The 23,426-nt window shown below is 43.4% G+C and overlaps 1 protein-coding gene across 1 annotated transcript in view; it reads right to left on the bottom strand.

Moving 5' to 3' along the window:
• Window positions 1–524: 524 nt before the first annotated feature.
• Window positions 525–23,426, bottom strand: part of lrp1ba (low density lipoprotein receptor-related protein 1Ba) — a 202,551-nt gene continuing 179,649 nt past the window's right edge. The window contains exons 76-89 of the mRNA XM_036952429.2: window positions 19,687–19,910; window positions 19,338–19,444; window positions 18,968–19,084; window positions 16,365–16,538; window positions 15,463–15,588; window positions 14,397–14,561; window positions 12,669–12,830; window positions 12,264–12,438; window positions 10,893–10,997; window positions 4,917–4,993; window positions 4,106–4,196; window positions 2,241–2,391; window positions 1,908–2,003; window positions 525–1,191 (exon numbers count right to left, since the gene is read on the bottom strand). Coding sequence (XP_036808324.2) covers window positions 1,048–1,191; window positions 1,908–2,003; window positions 2,241–2,391; window positions 4,106–4,196; window positions 4,917–4,993; window positions 10,893–10,997; window positions 12,264–12,438; window positions 12,669–12,830; window positions 14,397–14,561; window positions 15,463–15,588; window positions 16,365–16,538; window positions 18,968–19,084; window positions 19,338–19,444; window positions 19,687–19,910 — 1,914 coding nt within the window. The 3' untranslated portion in view covers window positions 525–1,047. The remainder of the gene's footprint in view (window positions 1,192–1,907; window positions 2,004–2,240; window positions 2,392–4,105; window positions 4,197–4,916; window positions 4,994–10,892; window positions 10,998–12,263; window positions 12,439–12,668; window positions 12,831–14,396; window positions 14,562–15,462; window positions 15,589–16,364; window positions 16,539–18,967; window positions 19,085–19,337; window positions 19,445–19,686; window positions 19,911–23,426) is intronic.

The raw sequence follows: 23,426 nt of genomic DNA on the forward strand, positions 1-23,426 counted from the left end.
TGAGACTCATTCCCCGAAGGAAAACACAATCCATGTGCATGTAGAGCCTGAAAATCATTCTGAGCACAAGGATATACAGTACATTGAATAGTGGTGCCCCACACAATCTCATGAGTGATCCTATCGTTTAAGTCATTTACTTTTCTCTGTTGCTTTTGAAGATATCTGGTCATGGAAACATATCCCAAAACGTGATAATGTACAACAGATCCCTGGTTTTGGTGCTGTGGCTTAACTGACGCAAAACTTAGGGGACATATAGTGCCCCCTACTGACCCAACAATTACCACCCCCAAAGACAATCAGCAGGTGAAGGAACAGTCTTGGGCCCAGATGCTACTGTTCTAACGATGAACTTAGCCTGAAGACGCTTTCGGGAAACTGGTCCCAGACATGTTTACTCAGTTGCAATGTTTTTAAGTCTGAGCAAAAGGTTTGCAATCAAATTGGGGAGCCAGAGGCATACAACAATACATTTTTATATAAAAACAGCAACACAATATATGTATATAGATGAGCAGTAGTGTACTTGAAAGGCCAAGAAACCCCCCATTTATTACATAGCGATGCACTGTACAGTTTTGTATAAAAGTACGACGCGTAATATCTTGTCAGAAAATACAAGCCAAACTGGACATATATAAATCATATATAAAATTATAAAACGTCTGTTACATCTTTTCATCGCCATTTGAGAAGGTAAATACGGTATACATGAATGTAGGCTGTGACACCATAGTCACTTTCTTTTTGTTGTCCTATCCTTGCGACACATTGATTAGCAATTAATTAGTGATCAGCTGGTAACAGTTGCGAGCTCAAAGCATCATAGCAGGTACTACTTCCTTTGAAGGAAAGTGTTGAAGGGAAAGTCGTTTTCAGTGCAATGCAAAAGATACACATCGCAGTGTTGCCTGATGATGCCTCGGACATAACATGAAAACAGAACATTCTAGTGTGATATGGACATATAAAAATCCTTCTTTTCATTTTGTACATTTTATACAGCTCATATAAAACATTATCCCAATAGCGTACTGTAAAAGGCTATGCAACTGTCTCTCGTATAGTTGCCTCCAGTTTCTTTGGGAGTGGCTCTCTTCTCTCTTCAATATTGATGACGGGCTTCCGACAGTTCTGTCCCTGATCAAGGTATAACTTAGCGTATACTGGGTTGGAGTAGTTCATGGCCTGGGGGGAAAAAAAGCACAAAAACCCAAGGAGAGTATTACTTTTACACTAAACATGGCCCGGGTGAGCTAATAACCATTTCATAGGCCAGCATGATTTCAATTAGATTCATTATTTATTAAAGTATCTCGTATCTTTCAGATGCCCAGCCTATTTGGGTATAAACAACAATTGACAGTGTTAATGCGAATAAAAATATTTTGCAGAAAGTCCAGAGCCTATTGTTGCTTAACAAGCAAGACAAGGACACTGTCGCTGACATCCCACCAGGTGACTGTAGACAAGCTCTAGCCATGTGGAACACCAGCAGATGGTTTCTTTCAATTATAAAACTGGGTGGTTCGAGCCCTGAATGCTGATTGTCTGACAACAGTGGTATACCAGACCATATACAACGGGTATGACAAAACATGTATTATTACTGCACTAATTCCATTGGTAATCAGTTTATAACAGCAATAAGGCACCTCAGGGGATTGTGGTATACGGTCTACATGCAGTACCACACCCCATCGGGCCATATTGCTTAATTATAACACATATTACACACACTCTGGAGGAAGCCTTTACCGTAGCTTTCATGAATACAACATGAGATCCTGGATTGTCTCATAAACCCTACTAGGAACCCAATGGCCTTGGCTTTGTATCAATATACAGTAGGCTTTTATACAGCATCTCTCCCAGAGAGGATAGTAAATTCACAAGGAGTTTACCTGTCCAGGAAGGATCTCCTTAGGGAGATGATGTACTCTGTCAGGGTGAACTGACAGAGTGTGCAGGTGACTAGACCTCACACCAACACACCAACCCTACAACACATAATGACCACATTAACATCACACACCAACACAACCATTACAGTTTAACCTTTCAGAATAGAGTACAATAAATCTTTGCCTATTGGCTACATGCCAATATCCACACTGGCACAACACTGAATCAATGTATTGGGCATGCATTCTATGTAGCACGCCAGTGTGGGTATTGCATAGCCCTTGTTAGTAACTCAGGGAAAAGAGAGGATACAGGAGTAAGCATTTCCAGACCTTGTGTGGGTCCAGGGTGAAGCTTGGCTGAAGGTGATTCCCAGCATCAGAGTGATTGTCGTGGTCCACCTCATACATGTTGTACGAGGGGTTACCGATCTCTACGTTTAGCCCACCATTCACCATGGGCTGCCGCTGGACTATTTTCCCCCTGTAAATGATAACATTGATCGAGGTTAGGAGAGCATTATAAACCTTCATGACTGCTTACTACGTTTAGCCCACCATTCGCCATGGGCTGCCGCTGGACTATTTTCCCCCTGTAAATGATAACATTGATCGAGGTTAGGAGAGCATTATAAACCTTCATGACTGCTTACTACGTTTAGCCCACCATTCGCCATGGGCTGCCGCTGGACTATTTTCCCCCTGTAAATGATAACATTGATGGAGGTTAGGAGAGCATTATAAACCTTCATGACTCCTTACTACGATACGCATGACCATTAAATCACACAACAGAACATGTACAGTGCCATCGGAAAGTATTCAGACCTCTTGACTTTTTCTGCATTTTGTTACGTTAGTCTTATTCTACAATGGATTCAAATAAATAAAAATCCTCACAAATCTACACACAATAACCCACAATGACAAAGTGAAAACAAGTTGGTAAAAAACAAAAATACCTTATTTACCTAAGTATTCAGACCCTTTGCTATGAGACACGAAATTGAGGGCAGGTGCATCCTGTTTCCATTGATCATCCTTGAGATGTTTCTACAACTTGATTGGAGTCCACCTATGGTAAATTCAACTGATTGGACATGATTTGGAAAGGCACATAACCGTCTATATAATGTCCCACAGTTGACAGTGCATGTCAGAGCAATAACCAAGCCATGAGGTCGTAGAAATTGTCCGTAGATCTCCGAGACGGGATTGTGTCGAGGTGACCAAGAACCTGATGGTCACTCTGCCAGAGCTCCAGAGTTCCTCTGTGGAGATGGGAGAACCTTCCAGAAGGACAACCATCTCTGCAGCAATCCACCAATCAGGCCTTTATGGTAGAGTGGCCAGACGGGAGCCAATCCTCAGTAAAAGGCACATGACAGCCCACTTGGAGTTTGTCAAAAGGCACCTAAAGACTCTCAGACCATGAGAAACAAGATTCTCTGGTCTGATGAAACCAAGATTGAACTCTTTGGCCTGAATGCCATGTGTGGAGGAAACCTGGCACCCTCCCTACAGTGAAACGTGGTGGTGGCAGCATCATGCTGTGGGGATGCTTTTCAGCGGCAGGGACTGGGAGACTAGTCAGGATCGTGGCAAAGATGAACGTAGCAAAGTACAGAGAGATCCTTGATGATAACCTGCTCCAGAGCGCTCAGGACCTCAGACAGGACAACGACCCTAAGCACACAGCCAAGACAACACAGGAGAGGCTTCGGGACAAGTCTCTGAATGTCCCTGTGTGGCCCAGCCTGAGTCCGGACTATGATCTGATCGAACAACTCTGGAGAGACCTGAAAATAGCTGTGCAGCAACACTCCCAAAAATACTCCCAAAGTGTTCCAAGCTTGTAGCGTCATACCAAAGAAGACTCGAGGCTTTAATCGCTGCCAAAGGTGCTTCAACAATGTTCTGAGTAAAGGGTCTGAATACCTAAATAAATGTGATAATTCCGTTTATTTTTTATTTTTTATGAATTAGCAAACACTTCTAAAAACCTGTTTTTGCTTCATCATTATTGGGTATTGTGTGTAGATTGATGAGGGGAAAAAAACGACTTGATCAATTTAAGGCTGTAACCTAACAAAACGTGGAAAATGTCAAAGTGTCTGAATACTTTCCGAAGGCACTGTATGTAGTATGAAGTGACTGGGTATCTTTTGGAATCTGTCTACATAGAAGTAAAGACATACCTTTGCTTCCTCTTGCATATGAAAACACCAAAGGCCATGGTAGTGATGAGAATCACCAGCAGAACCAGTGGGACAATGATGGCCATGCTTCCTGTAACACACAGATCAAACTTTTATGTTCAATACATAACATACTTCCCTCCTCTCTGTAGTGAAACAATACAATATGATAACATCCAAAAAGCTTCAGGGGTTGGAAAAATAACTTTCCAACAAGGTTCTACATATGGGGACTGCATTTCTATGGCTCTGCTAAAGTTAAAGTCAGTCTATGGAGGTAAAAGGCTGAGTCTGCACAGTTAAGCCTTGAGAGCAAGTCGACAGTGAAATTTCAGACTGCAGACCAAGATGAAATACCAATCTCTGGGAGGGTAGGGTGGTTAAAAGAGTCTGAAAAGGTCTCCAAATCCAGACAATAGCACTTTTAGAAGTGAAAATGGACTGTATTTTTCTTGTAGGATTTTGTGTCTATGTTTGTGTGTGTGAATGTGTGTGTGTCTGTACAGATGCAGGATCTTAATTTGAGCCAGTTTGCTACAACAGGAAATTAATCCTGCAGCAACAGGAAATATGAATTATCACCTGGATTATAATTAATGGACATTTTTGTAGGGGTTTATACATTTTCCGTAGTGGACATCAAACTTTAGAAGCCTTTTTAAACTCAAATACACCACAAGTTTGCACATTCTAAGCAACAAAATAGTGATCAAATTAAGATTTTACATCTGTATGTTTGTGAGAGAGAGCGAGCGAGCAAACAAGCGAGAGAGAGAGAGTCTCTTCACAACTCTTTCCAATAACTACTCACCCCCGCTGATGTTTCCAGACAGACTGTTCTTGGGGGCAGGTCTCTCACACTGTGTACCTGACCAATCAGCTGGACACCTAGAAAAGTCGCAATGAGTATGAATAGCTGTCTGTTGGTCTAACCAAATCTATTTAACAAGAAGGCTATGGTGTACACACACTATAGCCATCTTAATTAGGGAGGACGGGCTCGTGGTAATGACTGTATCAAATACATCAAACACATGGTTTCCAGGTGTGCCGTTCCAGCCCATATTATGAGCCGCCCTCCCCTCAGCAGTCTCCTGTGACACGCACACACATCTCTTAATTTCATCTCCTCATTTGGTAAAGTCTCAGGGAACATGCATGCATAATTCATTCCCTCATCGAGTTAAAGAAAATAAGCATAATCTCACACGAAGTCCGCATCCCAAATGGGACCCTTTCCTCTTGATTCTGCACTACTTTTGAATAGGGACCATAGGAATCTGGTCAAAAGTGGCGCACTATGTAAGGAATAGGGTGCCATATGGGACCCATCAAGGTTTGGATGTAATCCAGAGACAATGATCCATTACTACTTTTCTCATTCCCCTCCCTTGCCCAGAAGAGAGTAAGACATGCAATTACGCTATATGTAATCTGACAAGGGGGACCGCATGATGATGAAATGATATTAGCTCATATTAAATAGACTGTAAGCAGCATTTAATCAAACTTTCATTAGAGGGACTGTGGCTCACTGCAGGTACCACATGAATCATAGTCCTGAAGGGCATGACAGCTTGTAGCTGACCTATATAAATCACACCATTGGTTGCTTGGGAATATGCTTAGCTGCAGAAAGTTGTTTTTGATCACTTAGAGACTTCGTTATTGTCCTGTTTTCACTACATGCGTTGAGAGGCTAGGGCAAAGAGAGAAACGTAAGGCGTGTGCTGTGCTGTGAATGAGGGAACGAGGAACATGTGTTGTAACGGGTTCTATTGTACAATATGTTAAAGGTACTGGTGAGATTCTGAGTCGGGGAGTGATGTACAGAGTGGACGCTGCTGGATAGTGAGACAGTGAGGGCTGGTCTCGGAAATGGCAGGAGAGGGGGAGGGAAGGAGATGAGGAGAGGAGGAAGGAGGGGAAGGGAGCCAGGGAAGAGAGGAGGGGTAAAAGTCAGACCTACTTGCACTGGGGTTTGTTTAAGGCGGTTAACGTGCAAATCCCTTTATTCTGACAGTAGTTATCACATGGATTGGCCCGCTGGTCACAGCGCTGGTTCAAGAACCCAGGCGTGCAGCTGCAGCACAGAGAAATTATCGCCACATGAACAAATCATATATTGAGGAACACAGAGACAAAGTCTGCATCTGAAATGGCACCCTATTCTTTATATAATGCACTCCTTTTGACCAGGGCCCACATATGGAATAGGGTGCCATTTTGGACACATAGATAAAAGAAGGAGCACAACACAGACCACAAGCTCGGGCCATTGGAGGATACGGAGTATGAAATCGAACAGATGGAGCTAGGCCCTATTTCATCCTAGTGTTTCCATAGGATGTGTGCGTGTTCAGGTGAGAAAGCAAAGCATTATGGCAAGCAATCCATCTAATGTCACGCCAAGTGGGAGCAAAATAGGTTCAACTGCAGGAATAGCCCCAGATTGTTGTTTGAGATCTATAGAATGACACACACTACCGGTCAAATGTTTTAGAACACCTACTCGTTCAAGGGTTTTTCCTTATTTTTTTACTAATTTCTACATTGTAGAAGTGAATACATCAAAACTATCAAATAACACTATCAAATCATGTAATAACCAAAAAAGTGTTAAGCAAATCTAAATATATTTTATATAAATACATTTTACACTTCAAATAGCCACACTTTGCCTTGATGACAGCTTTGCACACTCTTGGTATTCTCTCAACCAGCTTAATGAGGTAGTCACCTGGAATACATTTCACTTAACAGGTGTGCCTTGATAAAAGTTAATTTGTGGTATTTCTTTCCTTCTTAATGCGTTTGAGCCAATCAGTTCTGTTGTGACAAGGTACAAAGGGGGGGGGGGGGGGGGGGTATAAAGAAGATAGACCTATTTGGTAAAATACCAAGTCCATATTATGGCAAGAACGGATCAAATAAGCAAAGAGAAATGACAGTCCAGCAATACTTTAAGACATGAAGGTCAGTCAATACAGAACATTTCAAGAACTTTGAAAGTTTCTTCAAGTGCAGTCGCAAAAAACATCAAGCACTATGATGGAACTGGCTCTCATGAGGACCGCCACAGGAAAGGAAGACCCAGAGTTACCTCTGCTGCAGAGGATAAGTTCAATAGAGTTACCAGTCTCAAAAATTGCAGCCCCAATAAATGTTTCACAGAGTTCAAGTAACAGAAACATCTTAACATCAACTGCTCAGAGGAGACTGAGTGAATCAGGCTTTCATGCTCTAATTGCTGCAAAGAAACCACTACTAAAGGACACCAATAATAAGAAGAGACTTTCTTGGGCCAAGAAACACGAGCAATCGACATTAGACAGGTGGAAATCTGTCCTTTGGTCTGATGAGTCCAAATTTTACATTTTTGGTTCCACCAGCCATATCTTTGTGAGACGCGGTGTAGGTAAACGGATGATCTACGCATGTGTATTTCCCACCGTAAAGCATGGAGGAGGAGGTGTGATGGTGTTGGGGTGCTTTGCTGGTGACACTGTCTGTGATTTATTTAGAATTCAAGGTACACTTAACCTCTTAGAGCTCTAGGGGCGCTATTTCATTTTTGGATAAAAAACGTTCCCGTTTTAAGCGCGATATTTTGTCACGAAAAGATGCTCGACTATGCATATTCTTGACAGTTTTGGAAAGAAAACACTCTGAAGTTTCAGAATCTGCAAAGATTTTGTCTGTAAGTGCCCCAGAACTCATTCTACAGGCGAAACCAAGATGATGCATCACCCAGGAATTAGCAGAATTTCTGAAGCTCTGTTTTCCATTCTCTCCTTATATGGCTGTGATTGCGCAAGGAATGAGCCTACACTTTCTGTCGTTCGCCCAAGGTCTTAGCAGCATTGTGACGTATTTGTAGGCATATCATTGGAAGATTGGCCATAAGAGACTACATTTTCCAGAGGTCCGCCCGGTGTCCTTTGTCTAAATTTGTGCGTAATCTTCAGGTGCGGTCATTTTCTCCTGGGATTCAGGAGAGAAAGCATGTGTCCAAGAACGATGTATCAATGAAGAGATATGTGAAAAACACCTTGAGGATTGATTCTAAACAACGTTTGCCATGTTTTCAGTCGATATTATGGAGTTAATTTGGAAAAAAGTTTGCGTTTTGAGGACTGAATTTATGGAATTTTTTTGGTAGCCAAATGTGATGTATAAAACGGAGCTATTTCTAATACACAAGGAATCTTTTTGGAAAAACTGAGCATCTGCTATCTAACTGAGAGTATCCTCATTGAAAACATCAGAAGTTCTTCAAAGGTAAATGATTTTATTTGAAGGCTTTTATGTTTTTGTTAATGTTGCGTGCTGGATGCTAACGCTAATGCTAACGCTAAATGCTAACGCGAAATGCTAACTCTAGCTAGCTACTTTTACACAAATGATTGTTTTCCTATGGTTGAGAAGCATATTTTGAAAATCTGAGATGACAGTGTTGTTTACAAAAGGCTAAGCTTGAGAGATGGCATATTTATTTCATTTCATTTGCGATTTTCATAAATAGTTAACGTTGTGTTATGCTAATGAGCTTGCTGATAGATTTACACAATCCTGGATACAGGGGTTTTTTCATAGCTAAACGTGACGCAGAAAACGGAGCGATTTGTCCTAAACAAATAATCTTTCAGGAAAAACTTAACATTTGCTATCTGAGAGTCTCCTCATTGAAAACATCTGAAGTTCTTCAAAGGTAAATGATTTTTTTGAATGCTTTTCTGTTTTTTTGTGTAAATGTTGCCAGCTGAATGCTAATGCTAAATGCTACGTTAGCCATCAATACTGTTACACAAATGCTTGTTTTGCAATGGTTGAGAAGCATATTTTGAAAATCTGAGATGACAGTGTTGTTAACAAAAGGCTAAGCTTGAGAGATGGCATATTTATTTCATTTCATTTGCGATTTTCATGAATAGTTAACGTTGCGTTATGGTAATGAGCTTGAGTCTGTATTCACGAACCCGGATCCGGGATGGGGAGATCAGAAAGGTTAACCAGCATGGCTACCACAGCATTCTGCAGCGATTCGCCATCCCATCTTGAAGGGCTTAGTGGGAATATAATTTGTTTTTCAACAGGACAATGACCCAACAGACCTCCAGGCTGTGTAAGGGCTATTTTACCAAGAAGGGGAGTGATGGCGTGACCTGGCCTCCACAATCACCCGTCCTCAACCCAATTGAAATGGTTTGGTATGAGTCAGACCGCAGAGTGAAGGAAAAGCAGCCAACATGTGCTCAGCATATGTGGGAACTCCTTCAAGACTGTTGGAAAAGCATTCCTCATGAAGCTGGTTGAGAGAATGTCAAGAGTGTGCAAAGCTGTCATCAATGCAAAGGGTGGCTATTTGAAGAATCTCAAATATACTTTGATTTATTTAACACTTTGTTTGGTTACTACATGACTCCATATGTGTTATTTCAGAGTTTTGATGTCTTCACTATTATTCTACAATGTAGAAAATAGTCCAAATGAAGAAAAAAACCTTGAATGAGCAGGTGTTCTAAAATATTTTGACCGGTAGTGTAAAGCCCTCTAGGTACGTGCTGTCTTTCTCCACCACCAACCCAATACAACAAGCAATTGGATGACAAAGATAAAAGCAAAAAACTAACTAAACAAGGTCACACATGATTATTATTATTATTATTAATTATTTTTTTCCCAAAAGGGAAACCGCTCATTCAAAGCTGTAGTATTGGAGGCGGTGTTATCTAACAGCATCTAGGCATACTGTTTAAAGCTAGAATCCTTAATTGAAACAATAACAAAGCTGCACCCCACCTCTGTTTTGGTAATAGGCTGAGCGGTGGGCCTGGAGAAATGTAACCACTCTCAAATTGATAGACAGAGCTACGGATGCACGGGCTGGCCGTCCATGATATCCCAATTATAGTTTAACAATGTTTTAAGGATACACAGTGTTTGTTTACATTTACATTGTTTACAAGCATTTGGAGTAAAATAAGATTACATTTTGGGTTCTGATGGGATAGGACAGTTGAGCTAAGCTCATGAGGCATTTATACGTTATATTATTCAAGAATCTTTAGGTAGAGTTTAGTTTATTAATTCGACCATTTTACAAAACAAGCACACAAAAAACTTGAAAAAGCCATACATGCACATGAATAAAATCATCGAGGATAACGCACAATAAAGTCTGGGACTCATTTCCATTGTGGTCCTCTTGAATCAATGGGTATATATTCTTAATTTGGCTATACAGACTGTATAATACTGAATATGATTCATTCCAAAAGTAAAAAAAAAAAAGGATGACGCAACTAAGGATTGATCAACTTTGAAAAGCCTCTTGTGAGTGATGCCAGCCCCCAGAAACAAACACAACCAAAAGCCTTTGTCTACTTGAATGTAGGAGATCATACAATTTGCAAGAGAGAAAGGAAAACTGAAACTTGGGAAAAACGTGGAAATAAGCCACCTCAGGGTGAGACCTCATTGTCTTCTACTACGTTCCCATTGTAGTATCCTGGGTCTAATCCCGTCTCTACTACAGCACTCGCTCTGTCTCGCACAGCAAAACCACACCACCACTTTCAATACCACTAATTGTACTGCATCAGTGCTGTGTGTGTGTGTGATACAACTGAAAGCAGAATGAAGACAAAACACAATGGCTGCGTTTACACAGGCAGCCCAATTCGGATCTTTTGCCACTAGTTGATGATGACAACTGACGATGACAACCTACTCAGTTGAAAGAAATGTCGTCAACAGAAATACAAAAACAATTGTGCTGACTTACTGGCAGAACGGCAGGCTGGTCTCAGGGTCTTGGTGACAGGTTCCTCCGTTGTAACAGTATCCATCACACAGTTGACAGGTGGCTGCCACTCTGCCATTACTGCAGCTGTAAGGACAGGAAAGGAATATGGCAATGACTTCATAAAGTGTTGCAGAGCACATTTATAACGCATGAGTAAAACCTTGTGCATTTTTCTAATGACGCAAGGCCTGAACCATGGAGACAGGAGAATGCTGACATGTGGCAGCATCCACAGAAATATAATTACTAGAACGGATATTCCTTTCAAGTGACTGTTCTGTGATGGGTGTCAGTCAAATGTTCCATTCTAGTAATTCTATTCGGTATCACTTTATTTAGATATCGCTAGAGTATCAGTAACATTTCAACTAAATATCAAATCCCTAACCCCTGTTCTAACCCTAAACTAATCCTTCCTCTAACCCCTGTTCTAACCCTAAACTAATCCTTACTCTAACCCCTGTTCTAACCCTAAACTAATCCTTACTCTAACCCCTGTTCTAACCCTAAACTAATCCTTACTCTAACCCCTGTTCTAACCCTAAACTAATCCTTACACTAACCCCTGTTCTAACCCTAAACTAATCCTTACTCTAACCCCTGTTCTAACCCTAAACTAATCCTTCCTCTAACCCCTGTTCTAACCCTAAACTAATCCTTACTCTAACCCCTGTTCTAACCCTAAACTAATCCTTCCTCTAACCCCTGTTCTAACCCTAAACTAATCCTTCCTCTAACCCCTGTTCTAACCCTAAACTAATCCTTCCTCTAACCCCTGTTCTAACCCTAAACTAATCCTTACTCTAACCCCTGTTCTAACCCTAAACTAATCCTTCCTCTAACCCCTGTTCTAACCCTAAACTAATCCTTCCTCTAACCCCTGTTCTAACCCTAAACTAATCCTTACTCTTACCCCTGTTCTAACCTTAAACTAATCCTTACCCTAACCCCTGTTCTAACCCCAAACTAATCCTTACTCTAACCCCTGTTCTAACCCCAAACTAATCCTTACTCTAACCCCTGTTCTAACCCCAAACTAATCCTTACTCTAACCCCTGTTCTAACCCTAAACTAATCCTTACTCTAACCCCTGTTCTAACCCTAAACTAATCCTTCCTCTAACCCTTGTCTAACACTAAACTAATCTTTACCCTAACCCCTGTTCTAACCCCAAACTAATCCTTACTCTAACCCCTGTTCTAACCCCAAACTAATCCTTACTCTAACCCCTGTTCTAACCCTAACCTTAGCAAGCAGTTGCTTATCAACAGATAGTCCGTCTTTACAGATGGTCATACTGTCTGGACTATCCAAATCAAGTGTGACCTATTCTACTCAGATGATACTCACTTGCAGGACACGTTGTCTGTCTCCAGGTTGACAATACACGGTGCCCCTCGACACTGGAGACATCTGTCCACTTCACACTTCACTCCCTCATATCTGGTTGAACACACACACTCCACGTGGCTCTTGCTCGACAGAGTACAAGCCTTCGAATTGGCACAGTAGTGATGGCAGATATCTGGAACCATGGTGGAGGTAAACAAGCTTATTTATTTCACGTGTTACGTTCCTGGCCTTCCACTGTATCAATCAGTGCAAAATCTATTTGTTCAGCCCTTGATATTGAGCCATTGCAAGCAAGCATCTTTTGAAGTGAGACTGAATGCAACACGTAATATGGATTGATTGCTTGTCCTAAAACAGGCCAATCTTAGTGTGTGTGTGTGTGTGTGTGTGTATCTGACTCACGGTGGAGACAACGCTCCCCAGTGTACTCGGCCATACAGCGACACACTGGCTGGTTCCCCCTGCTGACGTCACAGGTGCCCCCATTCAGACAGTAGTTGTCACACACCTTCCTCTCACAGACCGGCCCTGTGAACCCCACAGCACAACGACATGTAGGCCTCCCTAAGAGATATCGAGAGAGAGAGAGAGAGAGAGAGAGAGAGAGAGAGAGAGAGAGAGAGAGAGAGAGAGAGAGAGAGAGAGAGAGACATAGATGGATGGAGGGAGGGAGGGAGGGAGGGAGGGAGGGAGGGAGGGAGGGAGGGAGGGAGGGAGAAATAAGAGAGGAGAGAGCGAGAATGATGATTTATTTGACATCTATTGAAATTGGCTCCAAATTCTGTAGCTGATATAAATATAATCACAAGCATGTCCTCTGTCTAACGTCATAATGGAAAAGCAAGCAAACACAAGGCAGATGTGATTTCTCTCACATTTCATAGAAGAGATTCAAAACCAATTCCCATCCAAGGTGATGTCCACAAAGAGACCCCCCCAAGGTCCAATGTTTTCTAAACAGCCATGTCTATTTGCACTGGAAGGATTTGAACTGGTTTCACACTGGTCCTATGACCGCTTGGAGAGCTTACATCTGAAATACAACAATCTGCAGCCCGCTCCTGACTGGGATGAATAGAAACTTACTGTGTGTGTCTGAAGTTCTTTCCCCTGATGTTCCATCTGTCAGCTAAGAGGTAAGTTGTCACTGATGTCGCCATGCCAACACTAACATTGAACTGTTCTTTCACGCCTAAATATTTGACCACCTCATTTCCTCCCAAAAAATGTCATCGGAAGAGAAAGAAAAGAGAGAAGCTTGATCCATGCCATTTATTTATATCTCCACTCTCAATGATTTATTCTGAAGAGAGAAAAAAAAAACCTTGCTATGCATTTACTGTAACGGAACCTGGACTTTGGGGACTTTAATGTGTTTTAACAACTGTTCAAAAATAGATAGCAATGCCACACGTGAAGCGTGCCGTGCATATTCATGGTGGTACTGACGTCTTCGCTAATGCAATACCAAAGTGGGGCCATACATACTGTATTTTCAGATACATCTATAGCTTACATCTCTCAGGGGTAGTCAAACGAAGGGGTTTTAACTGCACTTTCGTATGGCTCCCTGACACTGGGAAGCACTGGCACAAATGCTCACTAATGTCCCATCAACAACTACACAAAGCAGGAGATTCAAACTCATTCAATGGGGTGTCTGCTGGTTTGAGTTATTTCCATTAGATTGGTGTCCAATTAAGGTCTAGACAACCAGGTGTGGGGAGTTCCTTACTAATCAGTGACCTTAATTGATCCATCTAGTACAGCAGAGGAGTGAACCTGCAGACACTCTGCCCTCCATAGAATACGTTTGACACATGTGACGCAGAGCGATAGTTATTTAGAAGCAGATTATCAATCATGAAGCCAGAAGTTGTCACAGCAGAACTGGCATCTGTGGGAAGGATCTCATTGGCTGACAGGACAGGGGCCTTGGTCCCAACCAGGTCCCAACGCTCATTTCCCATAGTCACGGATGGATGAGCGCCCTCTCCTGTCCTGGAGGTCCCAGTGGAAGAGCAGGGAGCACGCACGCACACACACACACACACACACACACACACACACACACACACACACACACACACACACACACACACACACACACACGTAGCAGAAGAGGCTTACCTATGGAAGAGCCTGAGCATGTGCCCCCGTTCTGACAGTAGTCTTTACAGTGGTCGACTTCACAGCGCTCCCCGGAGAAATTTGGCCAGCAGTAACATCGCAGCTCCCCCTTCTCGTTGGTGATGCATCGCCCTCTGTTCTCGCAGGCAGGGTGACACATTTCTCCTGAAAGCAAATGATGTAGGCCCACGTGTTAAGATTAAAACCATGGCAACCTTGACCTGCTCCCATTAATATCTAACGAGTAGATTAATCCACCTTTCTAAAAGGCTGGAACTCAAATGGGCTGTACTGACTGTTCTATGCAGGACTGCTTGCATGGTACCTTCACTTTCACTCCAATTTACTCAGCATAGGAAAGATATATATGAAAGATCCAGTCTCAGTTGGAGGTGGATCAAATGAAAGTGTTGCAGGGTGACCAGGCCTACTGTACTGAGATGTTAGTGTCCCTGCAGCCTACTGTACTGAGATGTTAGTGTCCCTGCAGCCTACTGTACTGAGATGTTAGTGTCCCTGCAGCCTACTGTACTGAGATGTTAGTGTCCCTGCAGCCTACTGTACTGAGATGTTAGTGTCCCTGCAGCCTACTGTACTGAGATGTTAGTGTCCCTGCAGCCTACTGTACTGAGATGTTAGTGTCCCTGCAGCCTACTGTACTGAGATGTTAGTGTCCCTGCAGCCTACTGTACTGAGATGTTAGTGTCCCTGCAGCCTACTGTACTGAGATGTTAGTGTCCCTGCAGCCTACTGTACTGAGATGTTAGTGTCCTTGCAGCCTACTGTACTGAGATCTTAGTGTCCCTGCAGCCTACTGTACTGAGGTGTTAGTGTCCCTGCAGCCTACTGTACTGAGATGTTAGTGTCCCTGCAGCCTACTGTACTGAGATGTTAGTGTCCCTGCAGCCTACTGTACTGGGATGTTAGTGTCCCTGCAGCCTACTGTACTGAGATGTTAGTGTCGCTGCAGTCTACTGTTCTGAGATGTTAGTATCCCTTCTCATTGCATAGCTAGCTGGTTGACAGGAAGGCGTATTATACCGAACACATTGGTGTCTTAATGTACCTGATGTGTTGGTGTCTCTGCAAGTCCTGTTTACTAGCGTGGTCCCCTCAGGACAGAAACAGCTGGCTCCGGCAGGGTTGAGCAGACACAGGAAATCACAGTCCATCCTTAGGCACGGATTGGACACTGACACGTCCAATGGGATAAAGGTTAGAAAGCAGGATGTGTGAGTTTGTGGAGAGTAGCACATAGACGACTGTGCTCCGCACCACTGTGTTGTTTGTGGGGACCTGGCTGGTTGCAGTAGGTGTGAAATGCACAGACAGCACACAATACACTATGTAACACAGACAACAAAATAATGAATATCAAGATGACACACACTGAGAGAAAATCATATTCTGTGCTTATGAAAGGCTCAAGCTTTTCAAAGTCAAACATGAGATCCTTTTTTATTGTGTTTAACTGAGAGAGAATAACAGTGTGATCCTCTGGGCTGGAGCTAGGGATAATGATGCATCGGGGAGGGCTTCAACTGGCCCTTAGGAGTGGCATACAGAGACATGCAGTACGGTTCCCACCAAACAGATGACCATATTGTCATTCAACTCTCACAGAGCACCCGCAGAACCAGACGACAGTAAACAAACAACTGCCAGCAGTCATTGGAGAGAGGAAATATGAGAGGAAAGGGAGAGGGAGCCAGAGATATTGAGAGAGACAAAGAGAGAGAGAGAGAGAGAGAGAGAGAGAGAGAGAGAGAGACAAAAAGAGAGAGACAAAAAGAGAGAGACAAAAAGAGAGAGACAAAAAGAGAGAGACAAAAAGAGAGAGACAAAGAGAGAGAGACACAGACAGACAGACAGACACAAACAGACAGACAGACACAAACAGACGGAGTGAGAGTGAGAGAGACAGAAAGAGAGAAAATAGGGAAAGAGAAAGTGATTGATAAAGCCTACCGTCTTGCTGTTTGAATCGATGGAGGACCAAGATAATGGAGGGTCTCTCTACCCCCAGATGGAGCCGTTCCATTGGCTGTTTTCCATACTTATGGACCCGGAAGACATCATTCCTCATCCCGATCCCATAGATATAGTCCTCAAAGATATCAATCCGTACAGGCTGCGAAAGACCTTGGGACAGAACAAGTGGTAACAACAGTAACACTAGACTAGTACGGGAGAAAGTGGGTCCTTCAATAATTCATCTGAATTCCAAATAATATAAAACCATATTTAGCTAAATGTTCTATTGCTCTACCCTCCACCCTTGAAGGGATGAGCCGAGCGCATTTGATAAGAATGACAACAACTTGAGGGAATGGACAATTAAAGAAGATGCAGCCTATCCTCTCATACCTGTATAAGGGTTGAAAATGACAGATTTGGACTCTGATAAGCGCCTACATTGGAAAGAAGTGGCTGTACAGTAACATGCTATACAGGCTGTACAGTAACAGTAACATGCTATACAGGCTGTACAGTAACAGTAACATGCTATACAGGCTGTACAGTAACAGTAACATGCTATACAGGCTGTACAGTAACAGTAACATGCTATACAGGCTGTACAGTAACAGTAACATGCTATACAGGCTGTACAGTAACAGTAACATGCTATACAGGATGTACAGTAACAGTAACATGCTATACAGGCTGTACAGTAACAGTAACATGCTATACAGGCTGTACAGTAACAGTAACATGCTATACAGGCTGTACAGTAACAGTAACATGCTATACAAGCTGTACAGTAACATGCTATACAGGCTGTACAGTAACAGTAACATGCTATACAGGCTGTACAGTAACAGTAACATGCTATACAGGCTGTACAGTAACAGTAACATGCTATACAGGCTGTACAGTAACAGTAACATGCTATACAGGCTGTACAGTAACATGCTATACAGGCTGTACAGTAACAGTAACATGCTATACAGGCAATACAGTAACATACTATACAGGCTGTACAGTAACAGTAACATGCTATACAGGCTGTACAGTAACAGTAACATGCTATACAGGCAATACAGTAACATACTATACAGGCTGTACAGTAACAGTAACATGCTATACAGGCTGTACAGTAACATGCTATACAGGCTGTACAGTAACAGTAACATGCTATACAGGCTGTACAGTAACATTAACATGCTATACAGGCTGTACAGTAACATTAACATGCTATACAGGCTGTACAGTAACAGTAACATGCTATACAGGCTGTACAGTAACAGTAACATACTATACAGTCTGTACAGTAACATTAACATGCTATACAGGCTGTACAGTAACAGTAACATGCTATACAGGCTGTACAGTAACAGTAACATGCTATACAGGCTGTACAGTAACAGTAACATGCTATACAGTACATGACATCAGAGCTCTGTATGGGGGCTGACTGACAGCCACTCTGAAACTTGAGCACCACACGCGATATTTCACCCCCATCCCTCCCGCTAACTTCAGCACATTCTTGGCTGTCTGAGCGAGGCAAACGCCATGAGTTAAGATGACTCAATGTAGTTTGAAAGATGAGATGTTGAGGATGATTAAAACACTGCTTTGATGCCAAACACCCGCGAGTCCAAATGCGAGCTTCACATTTCCATATCATAAAACTCATGTAATATACACTGTCAATGTTTAGGATCACTACGTTAGAGTTACAAGATGACATGGCATCATACCCTGGGTTGTCCTGAATCGTTTGAGCCTGTGTTTGTTGCATTGTGAGGCGAATTTGCAGCGGCACACGCATCTCAATGCACTCATGACTCCATTCTACACCCGCCAAAATGAATGACCTGCATCTCTGAATTGCCTTGGAGAAAGCCTAACACTGCACGCTCGTATTTTATAATTTAGCTAGTCATGTTGGCAATAGAACAAGCTTTCAACCAGCCATGCCCAACGGACTCAGATTACGATTTATAAAATTGACCATTTTTTGGATTGAGCAAACAACAGTCATTGTGTAAAGGTGGGGATGCAGGGCTGTGTTCCCAACAAAACAACTACAAGTGTGCTTGCTCTAATTCCTCAACGGCACAGCTAGCAGAGCTCAGAAAATGTACCTTATAGTTGAAGGCGTTATTTGACTTCATTGAAACTACTTTGGGATCTGTGCACACTTTGGAGAGGTGTGTGACCACTTGGAAACACCAGTAAGACCTCTCATTCAAACCCGTCATTTTTTTGTCCTATGTTGAACCTACCCCCAGATTTTCTACGAATATTCTTATCACGTTACTGAACGTATCCCGCGTATTTTCAGATTTAGTTATCAACAAAAATGTAAAATGCACATAAATTCAACCGGGTAATGGATTTAGTCTTGTGTTAGGTGAACTGTTGTGTCATCACCATTAGTCTAATCCTTTCCCCATAATCCCCAAACTGTTCCCTTTTTATTGCTACCATGGTTACGCATATGCTCTCCATATTTCTTCCTCTAGGAAACATTTACATTCAGCCCCATCCACATAGGCACATTGCAACGAGTGTAAAGGGTTAAGGACATGCATGTCTTCTGTGTTAGTCTGTGCTTCGCTCACCATGTGTACTGCTCACCACCAGCACAGAGTCCGATCCATCGAATCGAACGCTCCCAATCACAGACAACTCTGTATCAGCCCAGTACAGACGCTGGTTGAAATAATCGATGGCAAGTCCTGTGAAGATTTAAAACATGCTAGTCGCTCTATGTGAGCCGTTGTAAAGTGCAGCCAAACTTTCCTTCTGACAAGTGGTGCTTTCTATCAAAATGTATCCCTCGACACTAAAAGAAACAGGATATTGATTAGAATAGATATGATATGTAGAAAATGAACAGACAAGTACACCGCTCCATACATCCTGCGTGTGGGTGCTTCCTGAAGCACCACTTGTTATATGTCACAGGACCAGAAGTTCGAGAGCACCTACCACTGGGTCTCCTGAGGTTCTTCTCCACTAAGATTCTCCTCATAGACCCATCCATGGCAGCCTCCTCAATGAGGGAGTGGTCTCCTACCACTGTCCAGTACATCATCCTATAGGAAGTACAGGAAGTAAGTAAAGGAAGAATAGGTAATTATAGCATGTAATAAGGACAGGGCAGAGGGCCAGACATAATTTGTTGTGTATCTGCCCAAAGAGAAAATATAGTCAAAAAATTGGCAAATCTGATATGTGGTTGTTTTACCTAGCAACTATAGTTGATTGCACTAATTGTCAATTGCTAAGAACATCTGCTAAATGACTAACATGTAATTAATGTAAGGATTAACCTTACCCTCGAGCCGGGTTAACAGTGATAGAGTAAGGCTCCCCGGCGATGTCTGTGATGAGACGAGAGCAGTTTGTCCCTCCCAGCTGGCCCACGTTGATGGAATATCTGAGCCTCCTCCAGTGGGCGTTGTAGTAGCTGAACCAATGCATCCTGGAGTGGTCTGTCCAGTAAATGTTGCCGGTCACCCAATCTGCAGATATGTCCCTGGGCCTTCTGAAGTCAGGACACTGGAGAAGAAGAATGTGTTTTCACATTTACTGACATGACTTTCATACTCTTTACCTGGAAATTGATTTACAAACTTAGAGCATGCCGGCAAACACACACATTCTCTCTCCCTTTCTCTCTCTCTCTCTCTCTCTCTCTCTCGCTGTCAAAATACACTACATGACCAAAAGTATGTGGACATCTGTTTGTCAAACATCTCATTATAAAATCATGGCCATTACTATAGAGTTGGTCCCCCCTCTTTGCTGCTATAACAGCCTCCACTCTTCTGGGAAGGCTTTCCACTAGATGTTGGAACGTTGCTGCGGGGACTTGCTTCCGTTCAGCCACAAGAGCATTTGTGAGGTTGGGCACTGATGTTGGACAATTAGGCCTGGCTCGTAGCCAGCGTTCCAATTCATCCCAAAGGTGTTGGATTGGGTTGAGGTCAGGGCTCTGTGCAGGCCAGTCAAGTTCTTCTACACCGATCTCAACAAAACATTTATTTATGGACCTCGCTTTGTGCACGAGGACTTTGTCATGCTGAAAGAAAAGGGCCTTCCCCATTCTGTTGCTGCAAAGTTGGAAGCACAGAATCGTCTGGAATGTATGCTGTAGCGTTAAGATTTCCCTTCACTGGAACTAAGGGTATTCACACGAACCATGAAAAACAGCCCCATACCATTATTCCTCCTTCACCATACTTTACAGTTGGCACTGTGCATTTGGGCAGGTAGCCTCCCCCTGGCGTCCGCCAAACCCAGATTTGTCTGTCGGACTGCCAGATGGTGAATAGTATCCACTCCGTTGTCCTGTTTGTGAGGCAGAACACAGGATCCGCGTCGCGAAAAACATATTCTTGGTCGTTCTGATGGTGAGTTGACGCTGATCTTATATTCAGTGGTTCTTCTCGACTGTATGTAATGAAACCTAAGATGACCTGGGGTACTAATGTAAGAAATAACACGTAAAAAAACAAAAAACTGCATAGTTTCCTAGGAACGCGAAGCGAGGCGGCCATCTCTGTCGGCGCCGGAAGTTACTTTCGGAAAAGCTGACCACGACTCCATTTTGTTGATCCCTGCCTACAGACAGAAACTAAAACAAGAGGCTCCCACGCTGAGGTCTGTCCAACGCTGGTCCGACCAAGCTGACTCCACACTCCAAGACTGCTTCCATCACGTGGACTGGGAGATGTTTCGTATTGCGTCAGATAACAACATTGACGAATACGCTGATTCGGTGTGCGAGTTCATTAGAACGTGCGTTGAAGATGTTGTTCCCATAGCAACGATTAAAACATTCCCTAACCAGAAACCGTGGATTGATGGCAGCATTCGTGTGAAACTGAAAGCGCGAACCACTGCTTTTAATCAGTGCAAGGTGTCTGGTAACATGACCGAATACAAACAGTGCAGCTATTCCCTCCGCAAGGCTATCAAACAAGCTAAGCGCCAGTACAGAGACAAAGTAGAATCTCAATTCAATGGCTCAGACACAAGAGGCATGTGGCACGGTCTACAGTCAATCACGGACTACAGGAAGAAATCCAGCCCAGTCACGGACCAGGATGTCTTGCTCCCAGGCAGACTAAATAACTTTTTTGCCCGCTTTGAGGACAATACAGTGCCACTGACACGGCCTGCAACGAAAACATGTGGTCTCTCCTTCACTGCAGCCGAGGTGAGTAAGACATTTAAACATGTTAACCCTCGCAAGGCTGCAGGCCCAGACGGCATCCTCAGCCGCGCCCTCAGAGCATGCGCAGACCAGCTGGCCGATGTGTTTACGAACATATTCAATCAATCCCTATACCAGTCTGCTGTTCCCACATGCTTCAAGAGGGCCACCATTGTTCCTGTTCCCAAGAAAGCTAAGGTAACTGAGCTAAACGACTACCGCCCCGTAGCACTCACATCCGTCATCATGAAGTGCTTTGAGAGACTAGTCAAGGACCATATCACCTCCACCCTACCTGACACCCTAGACCCACTCCAATTTGCTTACCGCCCAAATAGGTCCACAGATGATGCAATCTCAACCACACTGCACACTGCCCTAACCCATCTGGACAAGAGGAATACCTATGTGAGAATGCTGTTCATCGACTACAGCTCGGCATTCAACACACTGGGTCTCGACCCCGCCCTGTGCAACTGGGTACTGGACTTCCTGACGGGCCGCCCCCAGGTGGTGAGGGTAGGCAACAACATCTCCTCCCCGCTGATCCTCAACACTGGGGCCCCACAAGGATGCGTTCTGAGCCCTCTCCTGTACTCCCTGTTCACCCACGACTGCGTGGCCACGACTGCGTGGCACGCCTCCAACTCAATCATCAAGTTTGCGGACGACACAACAGTGGTAGGCTTGATTACCAACAACGACGAGACGGCCTACAGGGAGGAGGTGAGGGCCCTCGGAGTGTGGTGTCAGGAAAATAACCTCACACTCAACGTCAACAAAACTAAGGAGATGATTGTGGACTTCAGGAAACAGCAGAGGGAACACCCCCCTATCCACATCGATGGAACAGTAGTGGAGAGGGTAGCAAGTTTTAAGTTCCTCGGCATACACATCACAGACAAACTGAATTGGTCCACTCACACAGACAGCATCGTGAAGAAGGCGCAGCAGCGCCTCTTCAACCTCAGGAGGCTGAAGAAATTCGGCTTCTCACCAAAAGCACTCACAAACTTCTACAGATGCACAATCGAGAGCATCCTGGCGGGCTGTATCACCGCCTGGTATGGCAACTGCACCGCCCTCAACCGTAAGGCTCTCCAGAGGGTAGTGAGGTCTGCACAACGCATCACCGGGGGAAAACTACCTGCCCTCCAGGACACCTACACCACCCGATGTCACAGGAAGGCCATAAAGATCATCAAGGACATCAACCACCCGAGCCACTGCCTGTTCACCCCGCTATCATCCAGAAGGCGAGGTCAGTACAGGTGCATCAAAGCTGGGACCGAGAGACTGAAAAACAGCTTCTATCTCAAGGCCATCAGACTGTTAAACAGCCACCACTAACACTGAGTGGCTGCTGCCAACACACTGACACTGACTCAACTCCAGCCACTTTAATAATGGGAATTGATGGGAAATTATGTAAATATATCACTAGCCACTTTAAACAATGCTACCTTATATAATGTTACTTACCCTACATTATTCATCTCATATGCATACGTATATACTGTACTCTATATCATCGACTGTATCCTTATGTAATACATGTATCACTAGCCACTTTAAACTATGCCACTTTGTTTACATACTCATCTCATTTGTACATACTGTACTCGATACCATCTACTGTATCTTGCCTATGCTGCTCTGTACCATCACTCATTCATATATCCTTATGTACATATTCTTTATCACCTTACACTGTGTACAAGACAGTAGTTTTGGAATTGTTAGTTAGATTACTTGTTATTACTGCATTGTCGGAACTAGAAGCACAAGCATTTCGCTACACTCGCATTAACATCTGCTAACCATGTGTATGTGACAAATAAAATTTGATTTGATTT

The sequence above is a fragment of the Oncorhynchus mykiss genome, chromosome 18 (genome assembly GCF_057628025.1).
Source record: "Oncorhynchus mykiss isolate SJ-2025 chromosome 18, ASM5762802v1, whole genome shotgun sequence".
Taxonomy (NCBI): Eukaryota; Metazoa; Chordata; class Actinopteri; order Salmoniformes; family Salmonidae; genus Oncorhynchus; species Oncorhynchus mykiss.